Consider the following 25890-nt stretch of genomic DNA (forward strand, 5'->3'; position numbering starts at 1 on the left):
TGCCTTCATAAAACTAACAGAAAAGTGACTGCTCTGAAACTGTATGTGAGGCAGCCTAAGAAAAGGAACTGAAATTTATGCAATTCCACCACAAGTTCTATCATAAAACATGGAAAAGATTTATTAGACTGCGAAAATGTTGTTTTTGGCACATTTTGCTATAATTTTTCAATCAATATCTAACAGAGTCTCAACCAATTTATATAGTTTGTGGCAGCCAATATAGATGCACCTGGGAGGATCACACAGTGGAGCCTTGGAAATTGGGGATCCTGGGAGTTGTGGTCTTGTCGAAGGCTTTCATGACCGGAATCACTGGGTTGCTGTGAATTTTCTGGGCCGTATGGCCATGTTTCAGAAGCATTTTCTCCAGACGTTTTGTCTGCTTCTATGGCAGACATCCTCAGAGGTTGTGAGGTATGTTGGAAACTAGGCAAGTGGAGTTTATATGTCTGTGGAAGGTCCAGAATGGGAGAAAGAACTCTCGTCTGTTTGGAGTAGGTGTGAATGTTTCAATTGTCCACATTCATTAGCTTTGAATAGCCTTTCAGTTTCAAGGGCTCGCTGTTTACTGCCTGGGGGATCCTTTGTTAGACGGTGTTAGCTGGCCCTGATTATAGAGTCATAGAATCATAGAGTCGGAAGAGACCCCATGGGCCATCCAGTCCAACAACGTGCCAAGAAGCAGGAAATCGCATTCAAAGCACCCCCTATAGATGGCCATCCAGCCTCTGCTTAAAAGCCTCCAAAGAAGGAGCCTGTCTGGAATTCTTGTTTTCTGAATGTTGTTCTTTATTCACTTTCCTGATTTTAGAGTTTTTTTAAATATTGGTAGCCAGATTTTGTTCATTTCCATTGTTCCCTCCTTTCTGTTGAAATTGTCCACATGCTTGTGGATTTCAGTGGCTTCTCTGTGGAGTATGACGTGGTAGTACTTAGAGTAGCCCCCCCCCCCACCCTTTTTTTTTCCCTCCCGACCTCCTCCTTTTTTCTCCTGGGATCTGATCCGGAGTAACGTGAGAAATTGTTTGGGGGAAGCGGCGCTTTAAAGGGGCTCCTCATTAAAAGCGAGGAAGACAAGCCCGACCTGGGGCGGGTGCCTTTGCAATTCACGTGTTTGGCTTTGATATTAATAATGATAATCTTTACCTAAAGTCCACAAGCCAAAGCAAACACGTTCCCAGAAACACACACTTCGGGAGTTTTAATGACTGATGGGAGAGATAAGCAGGTTGGGGTCTGGCTCTCAGGGGGAGTTTTCTTTCTAGCCTACAAAGCAAGCCGCTTCAACAGGAATTAATGTTATTTCGCTTTCGGATTATTTATTCAGGAAATGACTCCTGCAGGTCGAGCTTTCTACAACCGCGTGTTGGTTTTGTCGGCTTTGTGGGTGTGTACACTGTGTGTATGTAGACTGAAGAATGAATGCACTTGGACACCACTTTCCCTGCCATGGCTCTAAGCTTCGGAATTATGGGAGTTGATGGCAGAGAAGGCCAAAGACCTTGCAAAACTACAACTGCGAGGACTCGAATGTTGTCCAAGTTCAACTGTAATCATTCTACAGTGGAGATGAGCCCCAGAAGTATTTTGGAAGTCGGATTTTGGAATTTGCATAACGGATACATCATGAGATAGCACCCAGGTCTGAACACGAAATTCAGTGATGTTTCATGTGCGTCTACACTGCGAATGCAGTTTGACACCGCTTTAACTTCCATGGCTCAATGCTCTAGAACCCTGGGTGTTGTAGCTTTGGTGAGGCACCAACACTCTTGGGCAGAAAAGGCTAAAGACCTTGTAAAACTACAACTCCCAGAATAAAATCAGGGCAGTAAATAAAGAACAGCACTCTGAAAACAGGGGAATTCCAGACAGGAAACAATCAAGGCCAGCTAACATCTCACAACAAAGGATTCCTCCATGCAGGACGCACCCAGGCTTTGAAGCTGCAAAGCTATTCAATGCTAATCAAGGTGCTTAATTGCAACATTCACTCTTGCCTCCAACAGACAAGAGTTCTTTCTTTCACCCTGGACCTTCCACAGATATATAAACGTCACTTGCTTAGTTTCCTCACAAGCTCTGGGGATGCCTGCCATAGATGTGGGCGAAACGACTCAGGAGAGAATGCTTTTGGTACATGGCCATAAAAAGGTAAAGGTTTTCCCTGACATTAAGTCCAGTACTCACATTTGCATGTTTTCGAATTGCTAGGTTGGCAGGAGCTGGGGCTAACAGCGGGCGCTCATTCCGTTCCGGGATTTAAACCTGGGACCTTTTGGTCCGCAAGTTCAGCTGCTCAGCGCTTTAACACACGGTGCCACCAGGGGCCCCCAACATGGCCATACAGTCCGGAAAACTCACAGCAACCCAACTCTCAGAATGCCATAGCATCAAAGTGGCATCAAACTGCACTCATTCTACAGTGTGGATGCATCCTAGGATGCTGAATTGTAATTTATTTTAAAAAATTATATTTCGCCGCCTTTCTCGTGATGGACCCGAGGCGGTTTGCAATGTGATGTAACAGGAAACCCTGCTCAAAACCACCCCATTTTTAGTAATTCAAGGTGAACCTATCATAGGCTTTTCTTTGCAGAATTTGGATAAAGACAGTGACTTGCTCATAAGTAGGCGGGGACTGAAATCACTGCCCCTATAATTTCTTCTGTATCACAGAATCATAAAGTTGGGAGAGATTGCATGGGCCATCTAGTCCAACCCCCTGCCATGCAGGAAAAGCACAATCAAAGCAGCCTTGACAGGTGGCCATCCAGCCTCTGTTTAAAAACCTCCAAAAAAGATGGTTGCGTGGGAGCACTGAGTTTCCAGTTCTTGTCGCTACTGCAGCTCCCGCCTCGCCAACACTAGCCTTTCGGGCCAAAGGGTGGTGGGCGAAGGGCGACTAGAAATCAACACTTTTCACTCAGAATGAATGCAATCTGACACGACTTGCGCTGCTATGGAATCCGGGGAGCCTTCTGGTGCAAAGTCCTCCTCTCCAGCTTTTGATCACAACGGGGAGCCCGGCCTAAAGCTAGCCAATGGCTTCTGCAGCTGCGAGGCTGGTGCTGGGGGGGGTGGGGGGGGGGGTGGGGTGTTGTGTTGTTGACATAGATGGGCCTGGGGTCTCCCTGGGCAGAGGGAGATGGGGGTGCCTCTAGGACACCTTTTCCCTCCAAAGACCCATTCCCAGACCAAGGTTTGTTCAGCCCACAACAGAGCTGCGAATGATTGCACTTTGGGACTACAGCTCCCAGAATCTTCCCCAGCCACATACAGTAGAACCTCGCTTATCCAACATAAACCGGCCTGCGGAACATTGAATAAACAAAAACATTGGATAATAAAGAAAAATCAAGGAAAGGCCTATTAAACATTAAATTATGTTATGACTTTACAAATTAAGCACCAAAACATCATGTTTTATGGTTCTGGCCCAGTTTACCTGTCCGAACGTATCTCCTTCTATGAACCACCTTAGAGTCTAAGATCGTCTGGGGAGGCTCTGCTCTCGGTCCGGCCCTCTTCACAGACAGGATTGGCGGGGACCAGAGACAGGGCCTTCTCGGTGGTGGCCCTTCGGCTATGGAACTCCCCAGGGAGATTAGATCAGCCCCCTCCCTCCTGATCTTCCACAAAAATGTGAAGACATGGCTCTTTGACCAAGCCTTCAGAAATTTGGTGCAGTAATAGATATGAAAGGAGCCTCCGTGTGTTAAAGCACTGAGCTGCTGAACTTGCAGACCGAAAAGTCCCAGGTTCAAACCTGGGGAGCGGAATGAGCACCCGCTGTTCACTCCAGCTTCTGCCAACCTAGCAGTTCGAAAACATGCCAATGTGAGTAGATCAATAGGTACCGCTCCAGCGGGAAAGTAACAGCGTTCCATGCAGTCATGCCAGCCACATGACCTTGAAGGTGTCTACGGACAATGCCGGCTCTTTGGCTTAGAAATGGAGATGAGCACCAACCCCCAGAGTCGGTCACAACTGGACTTAAGGTAATAGATATGAAAGATATGGATTTGACCAATGAAATGGCCCAGACTATCCACTTGGATCATGTGATTTACTCTGTTGTCAGAGTTAAATGTTATGGTTTTAATTGTGTTTTAATTGTATTTTAATGTTTTATTATCTAAATTACGCTTTTGTATTTTGTTTTTAAAAGGTAAGGTAAAGGTAAAGGTAAAGGTTTTCCCCTGATGTTAAGTTTGACTCTGGGGGTTGGTGCTCATCTCCATTTCTAAGCCGAAGAGCCGGACATCTCCAGGTCATGTGGCTGGCATGACAGCGCCGTTACCTTCCCACCAGAGTGGTACCTAATTATCTCTACTCACATTTGCATGTTTTCGAACTGCTAGGTTGGCAGGAGCTGGGGCTAACAGCGGGCGCTCATTCCGTTCCGGGATTTGAACCTGGGACATTTTGGTCCGCAAGCTCAGCAGCTCAGCACTTTAACACACTGTGCCACCAGGGGCCCCTTTTAAAAGGTATTGGATTATTACTAAGGTGCAAAGCCGCCTTGAGTCCCCTCCGGGGGTGAGAAAGGCGGGGTAAAAGTATCATAAATAAATAAATACATTTTTACAACAAATGGACAGAAAAAGCAGTTCAATACACAGTGACATTATGTAGTAATTACTGTATTTATGAATTTAGCACCAAAACATCGCAATGTATTGAAAACATTGATTACAAAAACACTGACTACTAAAAGGCAAACTGTGTTGGATAATACAGAACGTTGGATAAGCGAGACTACTCTATATTCTTTTCCAACCTTCGATCTCCTTCTCCAGATTTTCCTCAACTCAGCGCCTTCTAAGATGTTGGCTTATGGAGCATCTACATTAATACAATTTGACACCACTTGGAGCGCTATACTTTTTGGGCCTTCTCTGGCAAGGAGTGCCAGTGTCATCAAACTCCCAGGATTCCATAGCCTTGAATCAAAGCAGTTCAAGAGGTGTCAAACTGCATTTATTCTACAGTTCAAATACAGCCCTTAGCTCCCATAATACTATGTAACAAAATTTGGAAGCTGTCTGTTCCTGGTTTGAAAGTATTATTCCTGTTTAATAGTGAGGTACTTACTTTGAAAGTAGTTGTTATTGTTGGGGAATCTGAACTGTTAGGCTCAAAATAACCCTCAGTTGGGGTGATTCCGGGCAAATTATGGGCAAAGGTCGCTAAATTTGGTTGCTTTGAGTTTTCCAGGCCGTATGACCATGTTCCAGAAGCATTCTCTCTTGATGTTTCATTCACATCTATGGCAGGCGTCCTCAGAGGTTGTGAGGCCTGTTGGAAACTAGGCAGTGGGGTTTACATATCTGTGGAAAGTCCAGGTTTGGAGAAAGAACTCTTGTCTGTTTGAGGCAAGTGTGAATGTTGCAGTTGGCCAGCTTGATTAGCATTTAATGGCCTTGTAGATTCAAAGGTCATTCAATTCCTCTGAGTTAACCTAGGAGAAACTCCACAGATCCTGGTGGGAAGAGGCTTTGGAAATCCCTCTGAATGGGAAAGCATAAATTGCTTTTTGTTGGCTCTCCAAAGTCCATGTGTGGCTTTTCACTCTTTCAGTCATTCACTCACAAACCTCTCATCCTGGGTTTTTGCTCTTTCCTCTCTCCAGCGGCTGCTCACTTGCCAATTTGTTTGGAGATCAGTTTACTAAAAGGGAACCAACCCCTCCAAGGGATACAAATTACACTTTGGCCGGATGAGGGCATTTCTCTCCCTTCCCCCCAAAATCCCTGAATGAAGTTGCAGTCTCCCTGCTTTCAAGTCATCTATCCGCTGATGGCAACTGCATGCATTTGATAGAGTTTCTTAGGCAAGGAATACTCACCTCAGAGGTTTTGTAGGTCCTTCCTCTGAAATATAGCCTACAACACCTGGTAGTCGTTGGTGGTCTCCCATCCAAGTACCAACCAGGTCTGATGCTGCATAGCTTCCAAAATCAGAATGGATCTGATGTTTTTAGGGCAGGGGTCCTCAGACTTTTAAAGCCAAGGTTCATGGTCCCTCATAGTGCGGGGGGACACTATAGTTTGAAAACAATATGAACATGAACTCCTATGCACATTGCATGTATCTTATTTGTAATGTAAAAAAACGTGAAAGAACAATACAATATTTAAAATGAAGAACAAATTTAACCAACACAAACTTACCAGTATTTCAATGGGACGTGTGGGCTTCCTTTTGGCTGATGAGATAGTCAAGTTAATTAGGATTGCTTTTGTTGTGTGCCTTCAAGTCGGTTTCAGATTTAGGGTGATCCTAAGTCTAAAGTTTAGGGCAGAGGCAGGTAAATGACCTTGGAGGGCCACATTCAGCCCACAGGCCTGGTTTTTTTTTTTTGTTGTTGCCAGCAATGATCAAGTCAATCCTGAGCCTATAGCATTAAGTCAAGCTTTACCATAAGGGAAAGTGATGCAGCCTCCCAACGCAGCACATTTATTGGAATAGCAACTTCCCAAGCCTTTCACTATTTATTTGTTAATGTATATGTTTGCTAACCTATATTCTGTGTGTATGTTGATTTGCCAGTTTGACTATACCTCTTTGGTGTGGAAGGGGGGGGACATGTAATTGTACTCAGCTTGCTCTGGCTCAAGACTCCATTTTGTGTTCTGTTGCTGTTTGGACTTCATTAAGAAGTATGTTCTTGGACTTCAGTGTTAGCAGTTTTGCATGAGACCTCAGTGGAGGTGGATGCATGTTTGCTTATGGACTTCCGTAAGTACAACTATACTTAAAAACTATGGACTATTGATTAAGAATGATACCCTGTATACTCAACACAGAGAACTATATCTTATCTATAACTGAGCTTTAATAAGAAATATGCATGTGTGGTGAATTAATACAAGATGTTTGTTAGTAAACAAGATATTTCATTTTTCAAAGGAGAGAGGTTATGTGGAATTCTCTGACTAATGTGTCAAATTAACTTGAATGGTTTGGGTGTACTATGCACAATGTCATGGGATAAACATTTATGGCTCTGCCTTAGACAACAAAAGTCTCTGACCAGGTAAAGCACTTGTTTGAAGTCAGTGACAACAAACCAGCTAGCTCTGAAGGGCCAGCACAACACTGGGTCTCCCAACAGCCCCCCAAAATGGGATTTGCTGTATTCAAAGGACTATAACTGCACCCTTTCAGCCAGCAATACATTAAATAGGCACCCATCACTTCCAGAGATCAAGTTTATTTGTGTTCAGAGCATAAATCTTTAAGCGGGTCTATTTTCGCCCCCGTGGAATGTGTGAAATCGTCATCTCAGTCCAAGCAAGTCATCAAGTTACAGCGAACCAGAAAATGCTTTCTTTGCCTGGTGGTGGGCGATTTTCCTCTCTAGCTTCAGAGAGAAGAGAAGGATCCAGCTGGTTGCCGACTAGACACATCTACTGAGTTTTAATTCTGTATGCATCTGAGTCTTTGCCAATTCCAAACAATAGCTATCATTCCTTCTCAGTGATTACTGCAGCTGTTAATAGGGACTGCACATCGAACTCAGCCAGGTTTACATTCAAGAGTGCTGGACTTGCCTTTGGTGTTGTGTGCCCTCAAGTCATTTCCGACTTATGGTAACCACAGTCATGTGGCTTTCTTGGCAATGTTTGTTGACATCCTCTGAGGCTGAGAGAGTGTTTCTTGCCCAAGGCCACCCAAGGATTTCCATGGCTGAATGAGAATTCGAACCCTGGTCTCCAGAATCATAGTTCAACATTCAAACCGCTACATCATGTTGGCTGTTGCTGTTCCTATTTGCACCATATGCTTTCAAATTGGTCTGGTGACTTCATCCCAGAATACTTGGCTATTGTGATGAGGATGGGAGGGAGATTGTAACAATACCCAGAATTCTTTGGTAAATCTGCCTAGCCCTTTTACAGGATTGGTTCCTCTTGCCTAATTCTGTTGTCCAGATTAGTCCTAGTGTCAACTGTTGAAAACTCACTTGTGAGAATCCCACTGATTAAAAAGGACTGGTCTTTTGATTTAGGCTTCTCTGATCTTTCAGCTGACATTTATTGAGATTGCTTTGGGCTAGTGTAGCAGACCAGTCCCAAACATAATCTGAGGAAAGTTTTATAAATGGTTATTAACTTCTACAATGAATAGACCTTCCATGCTGAGGCCAAAGCAGAGTGAAAAGAACTTGCCTTCTCATGCCTTAAAGCAACTAGACTAGAAACAAATGCCTGAAATCTATAACCTGGAGGACATGAACAGTGGTTTGAAACAGGTTAAGATTGGGGATCTGCAGTCCCAGGATTCAACAGATATCAGTTGATAATTGCAAAATATAGGAGTTGTAGTTCAGCAACTTCAGGAGGGACATGTGGTGCTCTGGCCATCCTAAATACTGACATCCACTGAAACTGAAATATGGTTTTGTATTTAGGAAGGTAGTGAAATGTAGAGCCAAGACCAGATCTCAATTCAATTTGTTTGCAGGTAGAGGGAATTGAGAGAATTAGGAGTCCCCACCTTTTATGGAAACCCCCTTCCATGTCAGTGGGACAACAGATTTGTTCTAGGTGTTAGGGTACATATACACTGCAGAATGACTACAGTTTGACAACACTAACTGCTAAGATTCAATGCTATAGAATCCTGGGAATTATAGTTTGGCGAGACACCAGTACTATTTGGAAGAGGAGGCTAAAGACCTTGTGAAATTACAATTTCCAGGATTTCATAACACTGTACCATAGCAGTGAAGGTAGTGTTAAACTGCATTAATTCTCCAGTGTAGAAGAAAGGAGTTCCCCAAAGTTGTGAACCTAGGGAAAGAGTTCAGCACCTCAGACAGCTCCTTGAAAGTCAGGATTAAAATTTCCTGGAGATTAACTACTCATATCTTACAAACTCAAACCATGTCTTCCTTGGTTGTGGCTTTCCTCTTTTCCTACTACCCACCTTTATCCTCTTGATGTGTCCAAAATACCATGTACTCAGTTGAATAATTTGGCTTCTGAAGAAACTTCAGGCATGATTTGCTCTAGGATTCATTTATTTGTCCTTCTGGTGGTCCATGTAACCATAGAACTGTCCCTCTTGTATCACATTTCAAATGAGTTGATTTTCTTCCTGTCAGATTTCTTCACTTTCCATCTTCCATAACCATAGGTACAAATCTGAAATGCCATGGCATGAATGAATCTGACTTTTGTATTTAATGATATAGCTTTACAATTGAGGAACCTACCTGGTTTATTTATAGCTGTCTTTCCAAGTCTTTATGTTCAGAATTCCTCACTACATTTTGATTGACAATTGAGCCAAGATTTTGACAATCTTTATGTCTGCATCATTAATTTTTTACTTCTCTGGGTTGTTATTTTTGTTTCCTTAGTATTCAGCCTTGAAGATTCCTTTCTAACTTTCAACAGTTGTGCTTCCATATCTTTGCTATTTTCTGCCTTGAAACATAACCCTAATCCATTACAGATTTTGTCAGGTGAATCATGGAGTGGTTTACATAATTGATGTGTAAGAAACCCACTGTCAGAAGTCAATGGGAATAAAGACAATCCTAAACTGGGAGTCCTAACTAAAAGAGAGCTCTTGTAATGAGCAGAACAAGTTAGTCAACAAGTTTTTAACGTCAGTTAATAGCATAATGGTGGAAGTCTGGGAATGCATGGATATCACCTCTTGGTATGCAAGAACATGGGACTGTTGCCATATAAAATCCAGATTATTTGCTTTAAACTGGATGATATGGCTGTGTAGACTCATATAATCCAGTTCAAACAGATAATCTGGATTATAAAATTTGATAATCTGGATTATATGGCAGTGTATAATTGGCCTTAGCTATTTAAGGCAAAGAGACAAAAGAACTGAACAAAGGACATAAATAACAATAAAAACTTGATCCACTTTTATGTGCAGAGCTAGCCAATCAACAGACCTAAACACTTCTCATATAGGGAATTATACACTTGGTTGAATTCCATCAATGCTATGGAATTTTGGGATTCGTAGTTTGGTGAGGCATTTGGCAGACAATCTTTGGCAGACAAGGCTAAAGATCTTGTGAAATCACTGCTCCCACGATTCCATACCTTTGAGCCATGGGGTCAAATTGTATTAATTCTACAGTGTAGATGTAAAATGTTGTAACTGTGAGACTAGAATACATCCTGCATGCTGCAGTAATGCTTTGCAATGGGATTCGTTTATTTGTAGATTTGTTTTTGTTTTACAGACAGTGTTTTATGTTCATCTTCCAAAGAAGTATTCTTTTACAAAAAGAACAACTTAGTCACCACTTTTGTGGGCCTTCTTTAGTTGGGAGTACATTTCAATGTAAGAGGGCCCCTTCTATGGAGACCTGATGTACAAATGGGTTTATTGCTTGCCAAAAGATAATCGGTTGCGTTTTTCTTTTCCTCTAGCAAGTCCTTGGGACAAATGCCTGCCCCATGCCTTTTATGACAGTGGAATGTCCCTCCTCTCTCCAGCTTTGCAATCGTTTGTGCCCCTGGGCAGCTTTTGTCACTGCCTGGCTTTAACGTTACTCAAGGTTGGGGGGACTGGAAACTTTACACTTTGTCGAGCAGGGGGAGGCAAGGGGTCGTGTGGCGCTGGCAGCTGGAAGGCATCGGTAACGGTGCAAGTCCAGCATGCCTTTGGCAAACCTATTTTCTTTGCAGGGAAGGAGGGGAAAGCGCAGGGGGTGGGGTGCGAAACTGAGACAAGAATAAGTTTCTATGGCAAACGCCATTTGTCTCTGGGCCGAGAGACCACCGAGGGGGAAGTCTGGCAACTCTGGGGAATTTTAAAGAAATTCTTACTGAGTGTCCAGTCTCCTCAAAATGTCAGGATATCTTTATACTGAAGAATTCATATAGTTTGACACCCGCATGGCATAGTGCTATAGAATTCTGGGAGTTATAGCTTTGCAAGGTGCCAAAGACTCGTGGGGTCTCATCCAACTACAAATCTCAGAATTCCATGTTATTGAGCCAGGGCAATTAAAGTGGTGTCCAATGGCATCAATTCTACAGTGTAGCTGCACCATTAGGCCCCTTCCTCACTGCCCTATATCCCAAGATCTGGTCCCAGATTATCTGTTTATCCCAGATTATCTGGCAGTGTAGAGTCATGTAATCCAATTGAAAGCAGAATTGGATTATATGTAGATGGACAGTGTAGATCCAGCTGGAGAACTCAAATACAACAAAATCTTGGCATTCCTGATCCTTGATGCCTCCTTATTTCTGGGGTGGGGATCTTAGTCGCTCTAGCCTAACCTTAGGCAGGGACTAAATGCTTCTCTTCTCAACTCAGGGATAGAGACCTGAGACAGGCCCTTCTTCTAAAATATACTCAACAGGGTCATGGATAGCCTATCTAGTGGCGTCCCTGCTGAGCTTCCAAGATTGGAAGCATCTGATGGCTTTAAGGTATGGAGGCACAGAAGATAAAATAACTGCACCCAGTCTCTGGGCACATATTCTTTTGACAAATTTTAATCTCCAGGAACATGTGGAAATTACCTTTTGAAAACCACTAGTCAAGAAAAGCATGACCTTGTTAAAAGTCATCTCTCTGAACACATGATATTTACAAGCAGTAATGTAATGGCACACAGGTAATTCAGCTGTTAAACTGAAGAACCATGTCTTTAAACTGCCAAGGATAAAGACATGCCACTACAAATATATATTTGGTTAGCAGAGGATGGTTCTTTCTTTGCAGTTATAATTGCTCAAAAACATATACACTCCCTTTAAAAACCTTTTAGTGTAAATATGCACTCAGAAATTTTAAAAAAAGTCCTTTGAATTTTTTTTTTGTTTAGTCATAAACATCTTGTATTAATTCACCATACAGGCACATTTTATTGACGTTCAGTTATAGATAGGATATAGCTTCTCTGTGTTAAGTACACAGGGTATCAATAGTCAATAGTCTTTAGTATAGTTGTACTCACTGAAGTCCATTATCATGCTACATCAGTTGAAGTCCAAACAGCAGCATACATCCACCTCCACTGAGGTCTGATGCAAATAGGCATCTACCACCACTGAGGTGTAAAGCAGACTCTGAATACAAAATGGAGTTCTGAGTCTGAACATGCTCAGTACAATTACATGTCTATAGTCCCTCCCACACCAAAGAGGTAGTCAAACTGGCAAATCAACATACACATAGAATACAGGTTAACAATTATATACATTAACAAATAAATAGTGAGAGGCTTGGGAGGTAGCTATTTCTAATACTTCCTGCCTGGGGGGATCCTTTGTTGAGAGGTGTTAGGTGGCCTTAATTGTTTCCTGTCTGGATTTTCCCTGTTTTTTTGGGTGTTGCTCTTTATTTACTGTTCTAATTTTAGAGTTTTTTTAAAATACCAGTAGCCAGATTATGTTCATTTTCATAGTGTCCTCCTTTCTGTTGAAATTGTCCACATGCTTGTGGATTTCAATGGCTTCTCTGTGTCATCTGACATGGGGGTTGTTAGAGTGGTCCAGCATTTCTGTATTCTCAAATACTACGCTGTGTCCAGGTTGGTTCATCAAGTGCTCTGCTATGGCTGACATCTCTGGTTGGATTAGTCTGCAGTGCCTTTCATGTTCCTTGATTTGTGTTTGGGTTCCACAGCTGCATGGAGTATGGTAGACTCCTGCAGAGGTGAGAGGATCCCTCTTGTCCTTTGCTGAACATAGCATCTGTTGGATTTTCTTAGTGGGTCTGTATATAGTTTGTAGGTTGTGTTTCTTCATCAGCTTACCTATGCGGTCAGTAGTTCCCTTAATGTATGGTAAGAACAGATTTCCCCTGGGTGGATCTTTCTTTCCTCTCTTGATTTGTTCTTGGCCTTACAGCTCTGTCTGTCTGTGGTGGAGTATCCATTGGCCTGCAGAACCCAGTTTAGGTGGTTCAGATCACCTTGGAGGAGATGGGGTTTGCAGATTCTTTTTGCACCATCTGCCACGGCTTTAATTGTGCTTCTTAATGCTGGTGTAGTACTGGGCTTTCTTACCTGCATTATTTATTTACTTCTATCATTTCTACCCCGCCCTTCTCACCTGACAGGACTCAGTTCAAATACTCATCATACTTAAGGTCATAGAGATCTCTGGACTGAGACCATAGTCCTGTCACAGGGTTGTTGTGTTGGGTTATCTAAGCAATCGTGCATGCATTTTCAGTATGGGATGGTTTATGTAGTTAGTTTTGTTTGTTGCTTAGTAACCTGAAGCCAAAGCTGCATTCCAAAGTTGATGGCACCATTTTGAGGTTTTGCATGAGATGTTGGAAATGGGAGTATACTTCCTGGAGACATACAGGAAGTTACATATGCCTTTAGAATTTGGGGCATAAAAGGGGAGACTTTCTTTTGTTCTCTCTCTTCCTGCCTCTTCATGCTCTTCCTGCTTCTTGATTCTGCCATGCCTGTTGTTACTTCTTGTTAAGAGATATGTAGTATCCTGAACTGTATTCTTTTGGAACTAAGATGTTTTTACCTGTATGACCATCATCATACAAGATTGTGAGTAAACGTATTTTGACTATTTTACTTTTGATGTCTCTGATGCTTATTTTATGTGCATGACTCTTTAAAGGGAAAGGGAGGTTGGCTATTTTGGTTTTTTATCACCTCTGCTCACATAAACCCCTAGACTTCTGTATTTTTTTGTTACTTTGCACCAATATCTAATCATAAAGGTAAAGGTAAAGGTTTCCCTTGACGTTAAGTCCAGTCATGTCTAAGTCTCCATTTCTAAGCTGAAGAGCCGATGTTGTCCGTAGACACCACCAAGGTCATGTGGCCGGCATGACTGCATGGAACGCCCACCAGAGCGGTACCTATTGATCTACTCACATTGGCATGCTTTTGAACTGCTAGGTTGGCAGAAGCTGGAGCTAACAGTGGGCACTCACACTGGGGCTCCATCTAACCATATTGGTATCATAATCCTAACAGGTTATGAATATATTCCTAATAGCTTATGATCATATTTTCTAATATGTTGTGTGTTTTCTGGGCTGTATGGCCATGTCCCAGAAGCATTCTATCCTGACGTTTTGCCCACATCTATGGCAGGCATCCTCAGAGGTTGTGAGTTTTCCAACAGACCTCACAACCTCTGAGGATGCCTGCCATAGATGTGGGTGAAACATCAGGAGAGAATGCTTCTTGCACATGGCCATACAGCCTGGAAAACATACAACAACCCTGTCATGTGTAAGCTGCCTTGAGTCCCCTCTGGGGTGGAGAAAGGTGGGTACAAATGGGGTAAGTAATTAAAATAAATACAGTAGAGTCTCACTTATCCAACACTCGCTTATCCAATGTTCTGGATTATCCAACGCATTTTTGTAGTCAATGTTTTCAATACATCGTGATATTTTGGTGCTAAATTTGTAAATACAGTACAGTAATTACTATATAGCATCACTGTGTATTGAACTACTTTTTCCGTCAAATTTGTTGTATAACATGATGTTTTGGTGCTTAATTTGTAAAATCATAACCTAATTTGATGTGTAATAGGCTTTTTCTTAATCCCTCCTTATTATCCAACATATTCACTTATCCAACATTCTGCTGGTCCGTTTATGTTGGATAAGTGAGACTCTACGGTAAATCTATCAGTGTGTGTAGCAGGGTTGTATGCTTTCCGGGCTGTATGGCCATGTTCCAGAAGCATTCTCTCCTGACGTTTCGCCCACATCTATGGCAGGCATCCTCAGAGGTTGTGAGTTTTCCAACAGACCTTGCAACCTCTGAGAATGCCTGCCATAGATGTAGACTTCTGTATTTTTTTTGTTACTCTCCACCAATATCTAACCATATTGGTATCATAATCCTAACAGGTTATGAATATACAGTAGAGTCTCACTTATCCAACACTTGCTTATCCAACGTTCTGGATTATCCAACGCATTTTTGTAGTCAATGTTTTTAATATATCGTGATATTTTGGTGCTAAATTCATAAATACAGTAATTACTACATAGCATTACTGCGTATTGAACTACTTTTTCTGCCAAATTTGTTGTCTAACATGATGTTTTGGTGCTTCATTTGTAAAATCATAACCTGATTTGATGTTTAATAAGCTTTTCCTTAATGCCTCCTTATTATCCAACATATTCGCTTATCCAACATTCTGCCAGCCCGTTTATGTTGGATAAGTGAGACTCTACTGTATTCCTAATAGGTTATGATCATATTTTCTAATATGTTGTATGTTTTCTGGGCTGTATGGCCATGTTCCAGAAGCATTCTCTCCTGACGTTTTACCCACATCTACGGCAGGCATCCTCAGAGGTTGTCTGTAAACCTTGTGGCCCAATTGTTGATTGGGTTTGCGGGTGACCAGGACATCTAGAAATGGCAGTTTTCCTTCCTTTCCTTTTTCCGTGGTGAGTTGGGTGTTTGGGTGATGGATCTTTTTTTCTTGCTTGCTCTCTTCCTCCTCTGACCTCGGAGGTGTTACTAACTCAAGGCACCCCCTCCGATCAGTAGCCAAAAGGGAAGCCCGGCTCCACGCTGGGAGGCCGTGGAGGAGGGAGGGAGGGGCGGGATGCTTCTTTGGCTGCTCCTCGCCAAGGGGCAGCCCTTCCTTGGCCCAACCCGCGGCTATAAAGCGCCCTCCAGCCAGGACATCCCGAAGTCTCCCAGGATGGAGGAGCCCTCGCTGCTCGACGCCGCTGCTGTCGCCGCCTTCTCTTTCTACGACGGCGGCTCCTCCTGCTTGTCTTCTTCCCCCGACCAGGAGGATGAGGAAGAGGAGGAAGAAGAGGAGCACGTGCGGGCCCCGTCGTCGGGCCACGCGCAAGGCGGCGGGCCCTGCTTGCTGTGGGCGTGCAAGGCCTGCAAGAAGAAGGCGGGCGGCGGCGGCGGGGGCCCCGGGGAGCGTCGCAGGGCGGCCACGCTGCGGGAGCGGAGGCGCCTCAAGAAGGTCAACCAAGCCTTCGAGGCCCTGCGCCGGTGCACGGCCTCGGGGGCCCCCGGCCAGCGCCTGCCCAAGGTCGAGATCCTCCGCGACGCCATCCGCTACATCCAGAGCCTCCAGGAGCTGCTCCACGACCACTACTGCCGCCTGGGAGGCTCCCAGCCCGACAGCCCCGTCTCCAGCTGCTCCGACGGCGGATTGGTAAGAGCCAGGCGCAGGGGAGGGAGGAGGATCATTCCAGGCCAAGTTGGGCCAAAATCAACAAAAGTTCCCACCATCACCTTCTCCAATTTGGTTCAGATTTTAGCTGCAGCACCAGTCAGGGTTTTTTTTTTTCAGGAGCAACCGGAGTGAGAGAATTGGCCGTCTGCAAGGATGTTGCCCAGGGGACGCCCGGATGTTTTGATGTTTTACCATCCTTGTGGGAGGCTTCTCTCATGTCCCCACATGGAGCTGGAGCTGATAGAGGGAGCTCATCCACGCTCTCCCCGGGTGGGATTCGAACCTGGCAGCCTTCAGGTCAGCAACCCAACCTTCAGGCTACAAGGCTTTTATTCCCTAGGTGTTAAACTAAGTTTCCCAAAATGTGAGGTCTCTAACTGCAATAATTGCTGATCTAGACCCTTTAATCTGAATAATAATACAGTAGAGTCTCACTGGTGGCACAGTGTGTTAAAGCGCTGAGCTGCTGAACTTGCAGACCAAAAGGTCCCAGGTTCAAATCCTGGGAGCAGAATGGGTGCCCGCTGTTAGCCCCAGCGCCAGCCAACATAGCAGTTCGAAAACATGCGAATGTGAGTAGATCAATAAGTACTGCTCTGGCGGGAAGGTAACGCTCCATGCAGTCATGCCGGCCACATGACCTTGGAGGTGTCTTCGGACAACGCCGGCTCTTCGGCTTAGAAATGGAGATGGGCACCAACCCCCAGAGTCAGACATGACTGGACTTAACGTCAGGGAAAACCTTTAACCTTTACCTTTTATTGGCATTGAATTTTGCCAGATTGTGAGCTGCCCAGAGTCCCTTCGGGTGAGAAAGGTGGGATAGAAATGATGAAAATAAATAAATAAATAATCTGAATAATAATAATACAGTAGAGTCTCACTTATACAAGAATGTTGGATAAGCTAAAATGTTGGATAATAAGGAGGGATTAAGGAAAAGCCTATTAAATGTCAAATTACGTTATGATTTTACAAATTAAGCACCAAAACATCATGTTTTACAAGAAATTGACAGAATAAGCAGTTCAGTACACGGTAATGTTATGTAGTAATTACTGTATTTACGAATTTAGCACTAAAATATTGCAATGTATTGAAAAGACAGGACAAAAATATTGACTACAAAAAGGCAGAATGTTGGATAAGCGAAGGTTGGATAAGCGAAACTCTACTGTAATAAAAGGTAAAGGTTTCCCCTGACGTTAAGTCCAGTCATGTCCGACTCTGGGGGTTGGTGCTCATCTCCATTTCTAAGCCGAAGAGCTGGCGTTGTCCATAGACACTTCCAAGGTCATGTGGCCAGCATGACTGCATGGAGCACCATTACCTTCCCGCTGGAGCGGTGCCTATTGATCTACTCACATTTGCATGTTTTCGAACTGCTGAACTTGCAGACCGAAAGGTCCCAGGTTTAAATCCCGGGAGACGAGTGAGTGCCCGCTGTTAGCTCCAGCTTCTGCCAACCTAGCAGTTCAAAAACATGCAAATGTGAGTAGATCAATAGGTACCGCTCCACCTAGAAGGCCCTTTCCCTCATCCCCACCAGCCGTGCTGGCACCGGCAATGGGAGCAAGAAGAGGGCCTCCCCGGCAGATCTTAAAGCCCGTGGCAGTTCACAGTCTGTCAAAGGGTAATCCGTCAGCCTGCACAGGACATAAGAAAATGCCATTTTCGGAGTCCAATAAAATTAAAACTAAAGGTATAAGAATGGCTAGTAAGTTGAAATCCTGTACAGTTTTTTTCTGGCTGATTCTGTTGAAATCAATTTTAACACGATGGATGCAAAATCCAGTTCAAAATGTGTCTCGACAAATTTTTGATCAATATTCAGACTGCAACAATTTCCATGCAAACCAAGATACTGACTTGAAATTTTTACCAATTTTGACCACTGAGTTGTTGTGACTCTTCCAGGCTGTATGGCCATGTTTCAGAAGCATTCTCTCCTGATGTTTTGCCCACATCAATGGCAGGCATCCTCAGAGGTCGAGGGGTCTGTTGGAAACTAAGTAAGTGAGGTCTATATAGCTGTGAAATATCCAGGGTGTTGAAAATAACTTTTGTTGTTTGAGGTACGTGTAAGTGATTAGCATTTTCATGGCCCACAGTTTCAAGGCCTGGCTAGTAGCAGCCTGGGGGAATCCTTCGTTAGGAGGTGTTAGCTGGCATTAATTGATTCTTGTCTGGAACTCTCCTACTTTTTTGAGTCTTGTTCTTTATTTGCTGTTCTGATTTTATGGGGTTTTTTAATACTGGTAGCTAGAATTTGTTTATTTTCATGGTTTCCTCCTTTCTGTTCAAATTGTCCACATGCTTGTGGATTTCAGTGGCTTCTCTGTGTAGTCTGACATAGTTGTTGGTCTAGAATTTCTGTGTTCTCAAATAATATGTTGTGTGTAGGTTGGTTCATCAAGTGCTCTGCTATGGCTGACGTCTTTAGTTGAATTAGTGTGCACTGTACTAAAAAACTCTAAAATCAGAACAGTAAATAAAAAGCAAGACTCAAAAGGCAGGGAAATTCCAGATTATAATCAATTAGGGCCAGCTAACTCATCCCAACAAAGGATGCCCTCAGGCAGCTACCAGCCAGGCCTTGAAACTGCTGGCCATTAAAATGTTAATCAATGTGACAAATTGCAAGATTCACAGGTACTTCAAGCAGACAAGAGTTCTTTTCCCCATCCTGGATATTTCACAGATATATAAACCTTGCTTACTTAGTTTCCAACAAACCCTTCGACCTCTAAGGATGCCTGCCATAGATGAAGGCAAAACGTCAGGAGAGAATGCTTCTGGAACATGGCCATACAGCCTGGAAATCTCACCGCAACCCACCAGTATTCATTCAAAGTTGGTCATTGGGTGGAGGGTCTGTGGGCCCAGTTTGATCCAGATCCATTGTTGAGAGGAAGTTGAATTTTGAAATATTTGGCTTGTTGTAGAAAGAAGGATTGATGAGAAAGCTTCAGTGGAGACACCTTTTTCCCATGATAACTCATTCAGGAGTGAATTTCCCTTTGGAGGGATAGATTTCTCTCACTTCCTGTTATTATCACCCTGTTCTTTACTATGAGTCATTCATAAGTCGGATGTTTGTAACTTGGGGATTGCCTGTATATACGTGTATGCACGTGCACACACACACACACACACTAAACTCTCAGGGGCCATGCACACTGACCATTGAAAGCAGTTTTAAAAAGTATCAAAGAACATCGTTTCACTGTGTGTAGGTGATTACACAGGAAACCTTGGAATAATAATAATAATAATAATAATAATAATAATAATAATAATAATAGTATTTCTTACTCAACTCTCCTCACAGAGGCACAACACAGTGAAAAGCACATCATCATAAAACATTCAGTAACATACATATATTATAATGTATTTCTTTGAATGCACATATTAAAATATACAGAACAAGTGATTCCTCTTACATAAATACAGTAGTAGATACAGGAGATGACTTTAAAATTCATTGTTAAAAATTGACTGAGTAGGCTTGCTAGAGGAGATAGGTCTTTAGTTTTCTCTTAAATTCAATTTGAAGCCTGAATGGTGATGATAAAAACCACAGACTGGTGCACATTAAGAAATGTTTTCCTTCCGTGTTTTGGTGGGAGTTTGTTGTCTGGACACTGCAGCTTGAAGCAAGCTTCAAACTGCATTAAATGGGCAGTGCAGATGGGGCCACGATGAGCAAAAGTCACAAAGGCTTCTGATGTTTTAATAACTTTATGTAAAGACTTTAAAAATATTTTATATGCAAAATTTCTCAGTTAACTGGAACTCTCAAGCAATCAGCAACAAATAATTCTTTATTTATTTTTTAAAAAAAGCTGTATTTATAATACAGTAAAATAGTAAAACAGTGTTACATTGGACTCTTGGTATCTGTTGAGGTTTGGTACCAAACTCCGTGGATGCTCAGGTCTCACAATACAGTATATATTTGGCATAGTAAAAGGGTGTCCCTTACATTAAATGGCAAAATCAAGGATTACCTTTTGGATTAAAAAAAATAGTTTGAAGCCATTGATGTTTGACTTCATTGATGCAGAATCTGTAGATATGGAGGCATTTTTTCAACCAAAGTTTGGAAAAGTTGTCTTTTGAAACACAACTTGCAGAATTCCCCGAGCAGCATGGCCAAGGGGGTTCCAGGAAGTTGTCATCCAAAAAAAAAAAAAAGGAAAAAAAGAACTTTTTGAATGTGTGTGAGAGAGTGCACACACACAACCTGATCTACAGTCCTTTGCATACTACATTTGGAGTAAGCCCCACAGAAGTTGCTTAGTAAACATAGGTTTTCCATTGTTACGTTCACTTGGCAAAGTTTTAAACAGCAAGAACAACAGAACGGTGGAAATGCCTGAGCTCACTTCTCACCTCTGCAAACAGAGAAGAAACATTTGCTTCACCCAGACATTTGTTCAATGCTGATGGAGAAAACATGCCTCTGCTCTCACTCATCCCCCCTCCCTATTTGTTATGGTGTGTTGTTATGGCTACATTCTTGTAGTTGTTCTCCGGACATGCCAGAGCTTTGATGCGCTTGCCTTCAACCCCTGGGAAAGTGTCCTGTTCCAGGCTCACTGGCAGAGACTTGCTTGTGCTCCAATCCATTCTTCATGGTCAGTGCAATACCCATTTGAGGGGGTGCCTCAAACTCTGTTTCCTTGGTGTTATTTCTTTCCTATCACTCTGGAGCACAAAATATGGAGGGCATACAAGCTGAATGGGATAGAGGAAGAGTTTTAAAACTCAGTTTGGGTTGACATTCTATCTCCCCAAGAGAATTGGTCTGATGGGGTTGTGTTAGATCAATGAGGACACAGAAACACATAAGTATGCATTCAGCTGACAGTGTCATCCTAACCCTGATCTGATTGTTGTGATGCTGTTAGATAAAGTTAGCAACCAGTTGTAATAGTCTCATCGGGGTACTTTAGATAGCAATGTGCATTCAAACTTGGAAATGTTCCTTTGCTGCCTTGTACTCCTGAAATCCTCACCTAACATGGCCAAGAAAGAATGTTTCAAAGCTTTGATGTGTGTTACATTCTTTACATCGAAATGTGGTCAGTGCTGTGTTCAGAACTATTCTACTTATTATGCCATGTTGTGCCTTGACCCTGCTGATGCAACTGTATCCATGGGGCCACTGTTTTATTTATCTACTTCTAACAAATTTGGCCTCTCTAAACATTTTCTAGGTAAAGGTAAAGGTTTCCCCTGACGTTAAGTCCAGTCATGTCTGACTCTGGGGGTTGGTGCTCATCTCCATTTCTCAGCTGAAGAGCTGGCGTTGTCCTTAGACACCTCCAAGGTCATGTGGCCGGCATGACTGCATGGAGCGCCGTTACCTTCCCGCCAGAGCGGTATCTATTGATCTACTCACATTGGCATGTTTTCGAACTGCTAGGTTGGCAGAAGCTGGAGCTAACAGCGGCCACTCACGCCGCTCCCGGGGTTTGAACCTGGGACCTTTCAGTCTGCAAGTTCAGCAGCTCAGTGCTTTAACACACTTCGCCACTGGGGTTCCTTAAGCATTTTCTAGATGCTAGTAATTCTATGGTGTTCTTGGCCCAAAAGACCTTCATTTCAATAGGGTGTGTTTTTATCCATGGTTGTGTTGTCTGTGTACCTGTCTCCTGCAAATATGGGGGTGGGTGTCATATTGGACTATCAAAGTATTTGTTGCTACTAATGAAATGCTGGTTTAGTAATAACTGCTAATTTTATGATTAATACTACAAGTAGTGATATTATAGGATAACCTATTGTAACATATAGCCATGTTATTGTTACACTAAATGTATTCCAATCCTTTTTTTAAAGATATTTTTTATTAAATTTTGCAATTAAAATAAAAAAACAAGAAAAAAGGGGGTTGGGAAAAAGGGGAAAGGATGGGGAGGGAAGGGGGAGTGAACGGGGAGGGATTATACTGTCTATATATCTAAGAGAGATGGCATGGTGTAGCAGTTTCAAGTGTTAGCCTTAAACTCTAAAGTAGGGTTTGAATCCCACACCTCAGTTATGGAAACCCACTGTGTGATCATGGGCAAATCATAACTCTCTCAGCCTTACAGGAAGGAAATGGCAAATTTCTGAAGAAATCTTGCCAAGAAAACCCTATAAGAATTTTGCTGTAAATTGTACTTGACTCAAAGGCATACTGTCCTCTATCTACAGTCTCCTGCTGTGTGCTCCCAAATGTAACACAAGCAATTGCTGTAGCCACATCAACTATGAAAGTCCATTCTTTCTTTTTTTTCAGACTGAATGCAACCTGTCCTTAACTTTCAGATTAGTTTACCATGTAATACAAAATGAGGGCATTGCCTCCCAAATGAGAATGTTTGCCCCCACCATGGAAATGTTCTACTCAGTTATGGAAACTGACTGGGTGTCCATCAAATCATAATCTCTCATCCTTAGTGATTGGAAATAGCCAACCTCCTCTGAAGATGTTTTGCCAAGAAGGTTTCCCAAAGTTAGAGTAGACTTGAAGGTACCTTGCTTTGAATTCACAGCATCTTGCTCTGGGACCCAAATGTACCACAAGGAATTGCTGTAGCAGCAACTACCAGTCTATGATCACTTTCTTCTTGTGTTTTCCTCCCAGGGTGAATGCAACAGCCCCATGTGGTCCAGGAGAAACAGCACTTATAGCAGCGTCTACTGCTCTGAGCTTCCACATGGTAATCCTAATACTGCTGGCATCAAAGTGGGGAAGTTCTCTCATCTTCACAGATACCTTACAGGCACCAGAAGAGCTACAATCATGGAGCCTTTGGAAATCTAGGAGAACTTCTCATTGCATTTGATTAATATAACCTGTTAACCTTCTTAACATTAAAGATGCTCCAACATTAAAAAATATTTATGCTTCTTGTGACAGTTCTTGGAATAAGTTCTATAAAGAAAGATTGAAAAAGTTAGATATGTTTAGTCCAGTGGTTCCCAATTTTTGGGCCTCCAGGTATTTTAAATTTAATCTCCAACAGTTTATAACAGCTGGTAAACTGGCTGGGATTTCTGGGAGTTGAAGTCCAAAACACCTGGAGGCCCAAAGGTTGGGAACCACTGGTTTAGACTAACTGGAGAGCTGATTTAAAATATATGAAAAGCTTTCTTTTCACTGTACATTCCATTTTAGTTACTCCTGAGGGTATGCCAGAAACTACTGGGTTCAAATGACAAAAAAGGCGATTGCGAGTAAATTTTATGAAAAACTGCCTAAAAGAACAAGCTGTTCGATAGGGTAAAAACTGATCAGAAACAGCGGGTAAAACTGTCCTCCATAAGAATTCTGCCTCCTCTCCATGAATATTCTTGTAGTCTCCAAATATCTAGCATCAGGGACCCTTAAAACATCAGTTGAGCATTCAGAAATAGAATGTAAAAATGCAAAGAAAAGGGACAAGCAATGTGGCCAGAGGAATATGAGCACATCAAATGAATTCATTAATATTATTTCCAAGATCCAAGGCAACTTAAAAGTAGTGTAAAGTTAAAAAGTTACTAGTAGGGGCAGGATTAGATAAGAATAGATTACACTTGTTGGTGCTTCCCCCCTTGATTTTCTATTGAACATGTTTTCTTTGTTCCCATCCTTTCTGTATTCGTCAGAAGTGAGCACAGCCCTCTCCAGTCTGGACTGTTTATCCAGCATTGTGGACAGAATCGCCTCCCCGGATCAAGCAGGGCTCTCCCTGCAGGATGCAGCGGCTTCCCCTTCACCCGGTGCCAGCCCTTTATCACAGCCAGGCAGTCCCCAGAGCCCTCACCCCAAGCTCATCTATCATGTACTGTGAACGGCCTGAGATTTGAAACCAGCTTGAAGAACGCTCTGGCATTTCTAAGAACGCTGGGCGGCAACAAGGAGACTCACCATTGAAATATGAGGCCCTTGGAATTCAAGTGGACCAAAACAAAAAGTGTATTCTGAAGTTGCCACTTTTAAAATGTGTATATTTGTATATATATTTGCCCCATCCCTTCATTCAAAGGAATAACATTATATTTAACCAATCAATTCTGTTTGAATATTCTATATTATAGTTATATATTGAGATTTTGAATTTTATGACATTAAAGTGTTCATTATTGTCAAGAAAGGAAGGAGTACAGCTGGAGGCAGACTGTTCAGGAGAGCGGTTTATGCTTTGGCATGCCTAAAAGAACATATGCCACGTGTCAAGTTATGTTGTCAGAAGTCTACTTTTTCTATTGCTACGTGGTGGTCTGGCTTAACTATTTTTAATCTGCCAAAGTTACAAGTACAACCTGTAAATAGTCTTTTTTCAGGATCAGCTCTCACATTAATTAGGTAGAGGGAGCCTATCTCCAGAGTCGGGTTCTGGCAAAATTGCGGTTTGTTGTTGTTATCAAGTATCCTGAAATTATTTCTTAAGGCAAACCTAGCATGGGTTTTTGGGGCATGATTTGTTCAGAGTTTGCCTTTGCCTTCCTTTGAGTTTGAGAGAATGCATCTTACTAAAGGTCACCCAACTGGGTTTCCATAGTCAAGAGGGGATTTGACCTGTTTTACAGAATCATAATCCAAAAGCTCAAACCACTACACTATGCTGACTCTCAAATTACCATGATTGACTTGATATTATACTTTTACTACTTTACTGTGGGTTGCCTTCAAGTTATTCCTACCTAATAGCCTCCCTAATGCAAACTTATCACGGGGTTAAGAGTTTCCATGACTGAGCAGGAATCTAACTCTGGTCTCCAGAGTCTCAGTCCAACATTCAAATATACTGGCTCTCCAGTTTTACCAGTCGGCACAAGGTTCAAATGCGTGGCCCTGTCATCACTTTTACTGCCTCAGAAGAGTTCTGGGGAGGGGAATCAACTATATTTCACAGAGTCTTCCAGGAAAATTCTTAGAGTTAAAACCCACAAAGTAATTTTTCCAGGATCTGCCTCAGAGCTATTGGTTTTTATTTTGGTTTTGTGCTTAAACCAAAATGTCCCAATACATATTTATATTCTTTCTTTTGCTATTTCCACTCAGGCTATCTCCCTAAAGGGAGTAGTGGATGTAAGAGCTCTGATGGGCTTTCTTTAAATTAGTAGATGAAAATTGGAACTCAAGTCCATTTATGTGTTTGTTTTATAGTCATGCATTCAATAATCGCCATAATAAAAGTCTTACTGTTCTGTTTTTGGATTCTTTTTGTTCAAATTATGTAAAGTTGATCTTGGCATGGTTCTACATTATGCATTGTTTTAAAATACAAGCTGTAAATCTTTGAAATTTGAAAGGGTCATAACATGAAATTTCAAAGCACTTTTTGATTATTACAGAACTCAGTCCTAACTCCCTAGGCCACACTTGGGCACTTATTTTGTGATGGACAGGCATATGAGTCACATTATTTTGTGATGGACAGGCACTCAGATCCTTATTATAGCTCTTGCAGTATTGTATATTTACAAATAAATTGTGCAAACGAGACAACTGAGTATATGACTATTTAGGTAGGTTATACTACAGAGGACAGAATCAGAATTCAAAATGATAAGTTTGAGAAATGGGACAAAACTAACAAAATTATTTACAACAGTGAATTGTAAAATTGAGGCAGGAAAAATGAAATGCATAAATATAAGATGGTGACACATGGCTCAATTACAGTATATGTGAAAAAGATCCAAAAGCCTTAGTGGAGTACATGCTCAAATTGTATCAACA

The 25890-nt window shown here is 42.4% G+C and overlaps 2 protein-coding genes across 3 annotated transcripts in view; both read left to right on the top strand.

Moving 5' to 3' along the window:
- myf6 (myogenic factor 6) overlaps positions 1–22875 on the top strand; it is a 35286-nt gene extending 12411 nt beyond the window's left edge. The window contains exon 3 of the mRNA XM_008110928.3: positions 22804–22875. Within this exon, the coding sequence (XP_008109135.2) occupies positions 22804–22808 (5 nt within the window). The 3' untranslated portion in view covers positions 22809–22875. The remainder of the gene's footprint in view (positions 1–22803) is intronic.
- On the top strand, positions 14211–25359 carry myf5 (myogenic factor 5). 2 transcript variants are annotated; one of them, XM_062982673.1, is made up of 3 exons: positions 14211–16142; positions 22804–22879; positions 23814–25359. In XM_062982673.1, exons 1-3 carry the CDS (start codon positions 15570–15572, stop codon positions 23993–23995), a joined length of 831 nt encoding a protein of 276 aa, XP_062838743.1. In that variant the 5' UTR covers positions 14211–15569; the 3' UTR covers positions 23996–25359. The 2 variants fall into 2 exon arrangements, with proteins under 2 accessions (XP_062838743.1, XP_003221189.3); XM_003221141.4 differs by having other exon boundaries at positions 14692–16142; positions 23811–25359.
- The last annotated feature ends 531 nt before the right edge of the window (positions 25360–25890 follow it).

This window comes from Anolis carolinensis, chromosome 5, assembly GCF_035594765.1.
Source record: "Anolis carolinensis isolate JA03-04 chromosome 5, rAnoCar3.1.pri, whole genome shotgun sequence".
NCBI lineage: Eukaryota > Metazoa > Chordata > Lepidosauria > Squamata > Dactyloidae > Anolis > Anolis carolinensis.